General features: G+C 35.7%; 1 protein-coding gene across 1 annotated transcript; it reads right to left on the bottom strand.

Moving 5' to 3' along the window:
- Nucleotides 1–392: 392 nt before the first annotated feature.
- On the bottom strand, nt 393–976 carry LOC110698414 (ubiquitin-like). Its single transcript, XM_021875834.1, has one exon. It carries the CDS (start codon nt 964–966, stop codon nt 592–594), a length of 375 nt encoding a protein of 124 aa, XP_021731526.1. The 5' UTR covers nt 967–976; the 3' UTR covers nt 393–591.
- Between the last annotated feature and the right edge of the window lie 10,493 nt (nt 977–11,469).

Here is an 11,469-nt window from a genome sequence, read left to right on the forward strand (position 1 = left end):
GACCCGTTCATTAGGGGGGTCTATTTGTGAGGACAAAGAGATCCGTTGTAAGAGATAACGGGTATGTTACGTGAGTGATTAAATTAATAATTTAGATTGAAAACATACCCGTTATTTGAGATATAGGGTCTGTTTAGTGGGTATCTACCAGAACTATTATATCAAACAACGGGTCTCTTGGTTCTCCAAATTTTTTTTTTAAAAAAATAATTTTTCTTTTTATTTTATGTGGCTTGGGAGGTTTATGTTTGAATTTTGAAAATTTTGTTTTATGCTATATTAAAATTGTCGGAAAATTGATCATAAATTGTAAGTTACACTTTAAGAGTTCAAGACCATACAAAATAGCAATGGATTAAATTTTAATTAATAAGATACAAAAAAAAAAAAAAAAAAAAAAAAAACTCATTACATAAAATTGAAAAAAAAAAATCAAATTGAATCAACTAAAATTTAGAATTATAGCAATAAGCTAAGACTTGAATACTCCATTATCTTCTTTGATTGGGAATATGGGGGATGAAATCAAGCAAACCTGACAAACAAAAAAAAAAAAAAAAAAAGACAAATTAATACTCTTTATTACGAAAACTATACGCTATAACCACATTTTAAAGTACTTTCCTTGTCTTGAATTTTTGTTTTGACGTGATCAATAGCGTTAGAACTCTCAACTTCAAGGGTGATAGTCTTCCCGGTGACGGTCTTAACAAAAATCTGCATCCGCCCTCTAAGACGGAGAACAAGGTGGAGGGTCGATTCTTTCTGAATATTGTAGTCAGCGAGCGCTCTGCCATCCTCCAGCTGCTTTCCAGCAAAGATCAGATAATGCTGTTCTGGGGGAATTCCCTCCTTATCTTGAATCTTTGTCTTAACATTGTCGATGGTGTCAGAATTCTCAACCTCGAGAGTTATGGTTTTGCCGGTAAGAGTCTTAACAAAGATTTGCATCTGCAGACAAATCATAAGCAAATCAATAATTTCACAGAAGGGATTATATTGGACTGATCATATTGATACAGTAAAAAATTACCTAATTAACCCAATTAAAGCAACATATGTAAACCAGCAATGCTTGCAATATAAAAACCTTAAATCAAGCAAATTCAGCCATAACAGATTATATTCATCAATCTCAGATAATCGCCAACACAAGTAATAATCCAATATACATAATCAATGGTCAATTATAAAGCGTATGATAAGTCGTGTTTTGTGTATATTATTTAGCTTGTTTTTAGTTAGATTTGTTAGTTTAGTTGAGTATTTGAGTCCGTTTTGCTGTAATTTGGTTTAGTTTCGATGATTCGATGCTTTTATGGGTACTTTCGTTGTTTTTGATGTATTTCAGGATTAACGGAGCTAATTTGGAGATTTTACGAAGTCACGAAGCTATGCCGAGGCCCACGAATATTAAATCATGTGTTCAAGACGAACTTGAGTGAAAATGAAGCAAAACGTTGATGAAATACTTGACAAATATGACATCTGTTCACTATTATGCTCATAACTTTTGGTATACAAATGATAATGGAGTGATTCAAATTGCATTGGAAAGTATACTTAAAGACCTTTCCAACGATATATTACACGCCTCAAACGGAGCTCCCGATATGAAGTTATGACTGATTTAAGATGAGTGATACGTGCAGCAGATCTGCAGGCACGTCCGTGCCCATCACCAGGCACGTCCGTGCCTGGAAGACAGACTCAGCAGCGTTTTTGTTTTTAGAGAGGCACGTCCGTGCCTCACACTAGGCACGTCCGTGCCTCCTGGGATCCTTGTGCGCCAAGCTTTTTGCCGACTTTCTTATCTTTTCTAGGGCTATTTATATACTAAGTGGTGTTTTATTAATTAATTAAGTTTATTTTATTTTTCAATTCCTATTATTAAGAACTAGTTCTCTATTTTTATTTTCTTTACTTTTGTAATTCAAGATTCAAGCTTTCTACCTTCAATTCAATTCAAGATTCGGTATTTTCTTTTAATCTCTGTAATTATTCATGTTTTCTTTATTATTTATTGTTCTTGTTTTTTTTGTTATTATGTTAGAGTAGATTGTTGTTCTAGATTTAGGTTGAACCTTAATATGGTTAATACTTAATTTATTCTTTTAAATTCTCAATTAATTATTTATATTGTTCATGCTTAATTGATTGCGCTTATGCCAATACTAGATTAGAGATAATTAGTATTGTTATTATTCCATTAGATGAAAATGACCTTGATTAGGAACAATCAACACATTTAACTCACTCTCACACAATTAAGCATGTTAATTATCCTACTAAACTAATTCACTCTCGTGCAACTAGCCTAGAAAAGGTATGGAAGAAATTAGGGCTCTCAACCAACTCACTCTCGCACAATCGATTGAAAGCACAATTAAGAACACATAATATATTAGCTAGAAAGATTCTAATCCATAAAAGCATCATCCATACACAATAATCAAGAAACAATTCCATACTAATCACAATCAATCATTCAATTTATTAACATAACTTTCATCCAATTCCCTAGAACAAAATCTAAGCTAACACAATGAAGAAAGACATGGAAAAACAAGGTAAAATAAGAATAAAAACAAGATTAAACAAACAAACTAATTAATCTACTCAAATCAATAAACAAAAGCATAAAACTAAGAATTAAGCAAGAAATAAAGATGAGAGAAAGTTAGAAAATGCTCATTGAATAGATGAGAAGAAGTTCCACAAAGTTGCTTCTTCAACCTCTCAAAAACTCCATGGAAATCCAAGCTTTCTCTCTCTACAATACTCCTAAAACTAACCCTAAGAGACAGAAAATAAAGGCTAAACTAATCTAAACTATATAAAAAATAAAATGTTGATTGATAGTTCTTAGAAAATAACCCAAAGAGGGTATTTATAATACAAGCTAAAATAATATAAAAGAAATTAAAAAAGAAATAAAACTAAACTAAAACAATTAAAATACTAAACTAAAAACCAAAAAAAAACAAAACTAAAAATAAAAAAAAATGAAATAAAATGAAAAGGAAAAGAAAAATCCCAAAACCCACTAACTTTCCCCCAAAACCCACGAAAAAAAACATCAGACTCCTTTCTCCTTTCACTTTTGAATTTGGCTGCTCCAATTCAAGCACCCATTCACGCATCATCATCACCGTTCATACTCCATCATCATCAGCAATTATCACTTTGCATCAGTCCGATTTTCATTAAAAATCACGTGAAAAGCTCGTGCTTGACCCACAATTGCGCGCCCGCACAAAGGTCGCACAGCAAGTCGCGCAAAGCTACTGTATCATTCTGTTTTGGACTCCAATTGTGTGCGCCTTCTGACAGGGCTGTGCGCCCGCGTTTGAGGCTTGAGATGGTGAGTTTGGGTGTTGTGAGTTGCGCGACTATTAGGTGAGTAATTTGGTGGTGATTTGGGTGGTTGATTGTGGGTGAAGGGCTGGTGGTTTAATTGGCGTTGCGGGGGTCGAATTAAAGGTGGTAATTGCTGGCGGTTTGGTGGCGAAATAGGAGGTGTCGGTAGAACAGGGGGTGTGAAATGGTGATTAATTGGTTATTGTGGGTAATTGATTGGGTTGCTGGTGGTGTGAATTAGGGGAAAGCAGAGGAGTTGTTAGGTTGGTGCGTGGCTGGAGATTGGTGTGATTGGAGGTGGTTTGGTGGTGATTAATGGCGGTTTTGGCGGTGGCTGGTGTTGTTATGGTGGGTTGATGGGGCTGGTTTGGTTGGAGTTTGGTGATGTTGGTTGCGGTTTATGGGAGCAGGGGAGCAGGTTGAGTTGTGGTGTAGGAGTGGTGGAGCAGGTGGTTGTTGATGTGCAGTGAAGGGGGCTGAAGTGTGGGTGTGAGAAGGTGGTTGCTGGTGGTTGTTTGGTGATTTTGGCGGTGGTTGTTGTGGAAGTTGGTGTTGGTGTTGTTGCGGGAAAGCAGTGGTGGAGCTTGGTTCAATTTTGTGCCTCGAACCTCGGACCTTGAACTCGATCGACCACGGACCCGAAAACACCTACAACCAAAAACAACACGTGGGGATTTTTAAAAGATAAAATAAAATAAAATAAAATAAGTTAAATAAAGTAAAATAAAAAGCTTAAACTAAATAAATAAATAATAAAATAAAATAAAACAAACTAGAAACTAAAAGAAAATAAAATAAATAAAATGAGAGAAGCGGGAAATTATTAACTAAAACTACAAAAATAAACAAAAAACTAATAAAAACCACTAAAATACTCAAAATAAAGATAAAAGATGAGAATAAGCAAATAAAAGAATTAAAGAACAAAATGGGCTAAATTATTGTAAAATAAGCCGGAAAACGACTCAATAAACACCCTAAAAGTGACATAAAAGTCACTTATCAAACTCCCCCAAGCTAACCTTTTGCTCGTCCTCGAGCAAATTAACATGAAACACGGAAGAAGGAGAATGATTTATTCAAGCAAAGTTAGACTAAAGGAGACAAGAAAGTACACTTACTCACTTTCGTAGGAATCACGGTCAATATTAGCGACAAAAGACAAGCCCTTTAAACCCCTAGATCGCCCTAGAGGACGAGTGTGCTCTCGTGAGGGTGTCCTAAGAGTTTAACCCACAACTCTAAACAAAAATCAAGGCAAGGCAATAAAAAGAAAAGAAAAATAAACATTAAAAAAAAGAGAAAGAAAACACAAAGTTCATATTTGGACAAGAGATAGGAACAAGCACCAATGAATACAAACCTTTCTAAATAGACAAATGTATGTATGTTCCAAGATGTCAATGGTTGATTGAAACATAACATATACTAAGCATAGATAACTAATGAGGAATCAATCCAACCTAGCCCCAACCAATCGGGCAGCGTTCTCTCCACTAGGTTCAAATCAACCCTTAAGCTAGCTTCTCATGATTCCACGAAGGAACCGGAAAAAGATAAAGAAATGAAAAACTTTGAGAAGGTAATCCCGACATCTCAACTATGCATAATCTCTCCATAGATTTGAAGTCTATCTCCCTCCACCGTTCTTTGACCCAACCCCACTAAAGTCTAAGGGTCTTTTATTGGGTTGTAACATAAGGCTAAGGGTTAAGGCGGGGTAAAAATTTGAAAATTTTGGTGATATTTCCTAAGTGAAGCAAAAGAGTGGCCTACTCTCAAAAACAAACTCAAGAAGTCACAAAATATCAAAGAAAAATACCAAAAATGCCATCTCCCCCAAACTTACTCAACACTAACACATAATAAATACAAAAAAAGAGAAGAAACGCTCCCCCCAAGCTTGAACGAAACATTGTCCTCAATGCTTAAACTAGGGAAGAAACCGAAACCAAGATAAAATATTTTTATGTTTTTTGTTTCTTTTTCAACAATTTTTGTTTAGCTCTTATTTGATGTCCTTGCCTTTTTTAAATATGGACGGCTTTTTCTTGAAACTTCCTTTGATTTTCTTGAATTGCATCTTTCTTCTCAAACTTTTTTGCATTTTCTTTTCAAGCTCAATTTTCAATACCTTACTTAAACCAATTCACAAAGTTTTCTTGCTCATGATCAACACTGTCAAAACTCAAACCTCACATGCCAATGCTTCACTAACTAAGAGGGTTGGTAAACATAGGCCATTGGGTTTGTAACGTGGTTTAAACAAGAGCGGGAAACATTAGGCTCAATTTGGTTAATAAGTAGGTCGATGAAAATAGAAAACCAAATTTGTAACAAAACAAAAAGAAAATAAAAAAAAAATGAGAAAAGGTGCCCTTTTCCTCCCCTAGAGTGGCTCGGTCACGATCTTGGGAGCTAGAGGTCAAAACAAGGATTAAGACATGCATAGTCAAGGATCCTAAATAGCCGCTCAACAAGGTGATGAAGGCTAGAACAAATGAAGCTCACAAGGGATTATAACCAAACAAATACCAACCAAGGGTTTCAAATCCACTATAGAGAGCAACTCCATCTTACCACATTCTCGTGAACTAAGGCTTCATGGACCCCTTAAAGTTCTTAACCGACTACCTTAGCATATAGTATCCTAGAGTCAACCAATGACACTCTCAAACCGTGCATACAAGAAAAACATTCAAGGATTCAAGTCCCAAAACAAAATGTCCAAAATAAGAACAAACAAAACACATTTTCCCAAAATTACCTTGAAAGTAAACAAAAATCTTTTGGATTTTTCAAAATATAAGAAAAGACATGGAAATGCATATACTCAAGTGCATGGCATAAATGAATCAACATCCCGCCAAAGCATGATAGAATACCCTCCCCAAAAGCTTGAATGAGACAATATGCTCAAACATAAACCAAATAATCCATGGGAGGGGAAAAGAAAGAAATCAATCCAACAAACCAACACATGTCCAACGAGTAGCCAACCATTAAAGAAAGAGCTAGAAAAGATATTACCGGATATTGGTGGGTGTAAACACCCGCAAATGAACCAATTTAATCTTTCAAAGCCGATTTCTCTTAAATTGAGTCTCGATTTCCATATGCTAGCAAAAATAGGCGTCAAACTTCCTTGATTCTTGATCCAAACCAATGCAAAAGTGTATATCAAGTTATGTACCTAGCAAAAGGCACACAAACATTTCCATGAGAGAAAATCTAATCTAAAAAGAAAATAAAATGAAAGCAATAAAAACCTCGGGTTACTTCCCGAGAAAGGCTTGTTTAACGTCCAAGCGAGACCACTCTAGTAAATAATATTGCAACGAACGCAAGAGCTTATCAAATGCACTACTACACATTTCATATGATAACAAGTAGGCAAATGACGGGAGGAGGACGTGCAACAAGATTATTTCACGTAAGTGAGGAGGAAGATGCCAAAAGAAAGAAGAAAAATCAAAAGAAAAATCAAGAAAATAAGAAGAGAAAGAAGAAGAAAAATAAGGAAAAGAATAAAATGGGAAAACCTCCTCAATATCTTTTTGGGTGGCACAATCACCCATTTCCTCAATAATAGGAGGATGAAAAGGAAAAGTCTCATCAAACAACAGAAGGTCCTCAATAGGCTCTTTGACAAAAGAAAGGAGGAACATGGGATAGTAGGAGATGTGGTCAAATTTCCTTGAGAAAGGGACATGAGGAAGGGGGGGAGAAACAATGGTCTCACAAAGCCTCACATCACCAATGAGGGCATGAAAATCAATCATAGAATCCTCAAAAGAACACTCATGACTCACATCTCCCTCAAACAAAAACTCTCCGATAGAAACAACCTCATCCTCCTCTCTATCACAACGATGAACAACAACTCCCTCAAGATCCTCAAAGCCTAGAGTCTCTAAACCATGCATGAAAGGATAAAGGTTTCTCTCAAACTCATTACTTTCCCATGAAGCATTGCCAATGAACTCTCTCAAAAGGATATAGTGATTTGTTACACCTTCAATGAACATACTAGCCATAACCTCATTAATGAGTCCAAAGACTCATGGATAGAAGGGTCACCAACATGCAAGGTGGACTCATCAAGATGGGGAAGGGGTTTGGAATCCTTAAAATCGACATTTTCTTCATTCACAACTCTTCCACCATCACTCAAGGGACTCTCAATCTCTCTTGATTTCTCAAACTCACCATCATCATCCTCATGAACTCCCTCATTCAAACATGAAGATGGCTCACTCACATCCTTACCAAGGGAAGCTCTCAAAGGGGCTGAATAAGGGGAAGGATGGCAATCAAGCTCAAATGGGGAATGAAAAGGATCAAAATCCTCAAAAATCCTCTTAATCACAAGAAAATCTCCCTTCACCTTCACAGCCTTGGCCCACATCATTCTCAAAAACACTCTCACACTCCAAATGAGGTGCCTCACATCCATTTACATCAACCAAAGCACTCATCACTTGGGTAAGCCTCACTTCTCTCAATTTTTGTTCCTCTTGAAGCTCTTGGAGTTGTTGGGTGAGATATTGCATTAAAGAGAAAATTTGGGCATCAATGTTATTGGGTTGAGGTTCATGATCAAAGTCAAATTGCACATCATCAAAATTAGCACAAACCTCATCAAAATGAGCATAAGGGGGAAAGGTGTCAATTTGCATACTTGGATCATCACAAGGCACATAAGAAGTATCAAGAGAATTCATGCAAAAATTAAAAGAATCTTGGCATTGAGAATCAAAACAAGAAACGTGAGATTCTCTATCAAAAGAATCCTTAGCAAGTAATGTGAAGAAATCCCAAGCATCATGCATAGACAAATGACAAAATCTACCATTATTCATGTCCTCAACCATTCCCCTAGTATACTCATTCATGCCCCAATAAGCTATACCACAAGCATCATTAAGAGAACACCCATGGTAACTAAGGAAACCATCTAGTCTTTCAAAATAAGCATAGAAGGGTTCACCATCAAATTGAGGAAAATATAAGCATGCCATTTTTATACAAAGAACATAGAAAAGCAAACAAAAATCAAATAATATACAAGAACCTAGCTAATCTAATCAACACAAATTAATGAACGCCTTAGTCCCCGGCAACGGCGCCAAAATTTGATCGAGGGTTGAAGTAGGTCGTTGGGACTACTAACCCTAACCAAATTAGAAATTTATAATACCTAAACTTACACTAAACTAGTTAGTGGCAAGTAAAGGGTCGAACCCAAAAGGACTAAGTATATCAATTTGTGCTAACTAGACTAGTAGGAAAGCTTGTGAGATAGAGAGAGGTTCAACTAAACACAACTAAGAACAAATAACTAACACTAGGGAAAGTGGAATCCAATTACATCAATACATTCAATAACATCATACAATTAGATGAAAATGACCTTGATTAGGAACAATCAACACATTTAACTCACTCTCGCACAATTAAGCATGTTAATTATCCTACTAAACTAATTCACTCTCGTGCAGCTAGCCTAGCAAAGGTATGGAAGGAATTAGGCCAACTCACTCTTGCACAATCGATTGAAAGCACAATTAAGATCATAGAATCAATTAGCTAGAAAGATTCTAATCCATAAAAGCATCATCCGTACACAATAATTAAGAAACAATTCCATACTAATCACAATCAATCATTCAATTTATTAACATAACCTTCATCCATTTCCCTAGAACAAAATCTAAGCTAACACAATGAAGAAAGACATGGAAAAACAAGGTAAAATAAGAATAAAAACAAGATTAAACAAACAAACTAATTAATCTACTCAAATCAACAAACAAAAGCATAAAACTAAGAATTAAGCAAGAAATAAAGATGAGAGAAAGTTAGAAAATGCTCATTGAATAGATGAGAAGAAGTTCCACAAAGTTGCTTCTTCAACCTCTCAAAAACTCCAGGGAAATCCAAGCTTTCTCTCTCTACACTACTCCTAAAACTAACCCTAAGAGAGAGAAAATAAAGGCTAAACTAATCTAAACTATCTAAAAATAAAATGTTGATTGATAGTTCTTAGAAAATAACCAAAAGAGGTATAATACAAGCTAAAATAATAAAAAAGAAATTAAAAAAGAAATAAAACTAAACTAAAACAATTAAAATACTAAACTAAAAACCAAAAAAAAAAAAAAACAAAACTAAAAATAAAATAAAATGAAATAAAATGAAAAGGAAAAGAAAAATCCCAAAACCCATTAAATTCCCCCCAAAACCCACGAAAAAAAACATCAGACTCCTTTCTCCTTTCACTTTCGAATTTGGCTGCTCCAATTCAAGCACCCATTCACGCATCATCATCACCGTTCATACTCCATCATCATCAGCAATTATCACTTTGCATCAGTCCGATTTTCATTAAAAATCACGTGAAAAGCTCGTGCTTGACCCACAATTGCGCGCCCGCACAAAGGTCGCACAGCAAGTCGCGCAAAGCTACTGTATCATTCTGTTTTGGACTCTAATTGTGTGCGCCTTCTGACAGGGCTGTGCGCCCGCGTTTGAGGCTTGAGATGGTGAGTTTGGGTGTTGTGAGTTGCGCGGCTATTAGGTGAGTAATTTAGTGGTGATTTGGGTGGTTGATTGTGGGTGAAAGGCTTGTGGTTTAATTGGCGTTGCGGGGGTCGAATTAAAGGTGGTAATTGCTGGCGGTTTGGTGGCAAAATGGGAGGTGACGGTGGAACAGGGGGTGTTAAATGGTGATTAATTGGTTGTTGTGGGTAATTGATTGGGTTACTGGTGGTGTGAATTGGGGGAAAGCAGGGAGTTGTTAGGTGGGTACGTGGCTGGAGATTGGTGTGATTGGAGGTGGTTTGGTGGTGATTAATGGTGGTTTTGGCGGTGGCTGGTGCTGTTGTGGTGGGTTGTTGGGGCTGGTTTGGTTGGAGTTTAGTGATGTGTGTTGCAGTTTATGGGAGTAGGGGAGTAGGTTGAGTTGTGGTGTAGGAGTGGTGGAGCATGTGGTTGTTGATGTGCGGTGAAGGGGGCTGAAGTGTGGGTGTGAAAAGGTGGTTGCTGGTGGTTGTTTGGTGATTTTGGCGGTGGCTGCTGTGACAGTTGGTGTTGGTGTTGTTGGGGGAAAGCAGTGGTGGAGCTTGGTTCAATTTTGTGCCTCGAACCTCGGACCTTGAACCCGATCGAACACGGACCCGAAAACACCTACAACAAAAAACAACGCGAGGGGATTTTTAAAAGATAAAATAAAATAAAATAAAATAAGATAAGATAAATAAAGTAAAATAAAAAGCTAAAACTAAATAAATAATAAAATAAAATGAAATAAAATAAAATAAAATAAAACAAACTAGAAACTAAAAGAAAATAAAATAAATAAAATGAGAGAAGCGGGAAATTATTAACTAAAACTATAAAAATAAACTAAAAACTAATAAAAACTACTAAAATACTTAAAATAAAGATAAAAGACGTAAGCAAATAAAAGAAATAAAGAACAAAATGGGCTAAATTATTGTAAAATAAGCCGGAAAACGACTCAATAAACACCCTAAAAGTGACATAAAAGTCACTTATCAGTTAGTTTAGGTAAATTTTAGAGAGAGAAAGTGAGAAATTTCAATGGTGATTGAGAGATTAAAGATTCAGTGGTGACAATTATGTTAAAGATCTTCTCTATTATCAATAACCATTTCTAACTCTATCTCGTTTTATTTTTTTGTTTAATATTCATGTTAGTTTGGATTGATTTTGATGTTTGATTCTTGATTAGTGTAATGATGATTCTTGAGTAGTTCCTTGGCTAGGAATTGGGTGAAACTTCTATGTTTGATTGATTGTGATTAATTTGGGAATTGTGTTGATTGATTGTTGAGATTAAAGTGATTAATGAAAATTGTACATGTGTGTAATTCGGTTAGGCCTTGACAATTATGCTAGATTGCATTGTAATTGCTAATGACACGAACAATTGATTTAGGAATTGCAATTATCGATTGGTTTAGATTGTGATTCTCTTAGTTTATTATTCGTAGAGACATCTAGATTAAGGATTAGGAGATAGCTCTTTGATTCCAATTGATTTCTCTTATCATTAGTCTTCACAACCTTTGATTGGCATGTTTG

The sequence above is a fragment of the Chenopodium quinoa genome, unplaced genomic scaffold (assembly GCF_001683475.1).
Source record: "Chenopodium quinoa cultivar QQ74 unplaced genomic scaffold, ASM168347v1, whole genome shotgun sequence".
Classification (NCBI taxonomy): domain Eukaryota; kingdom Viridiplantae; phylum Streptophyta; class Magnoliopsida; order Caryophyllales; family Amaranthaceae; genus Chenopodium; species Chenopodium quinoa.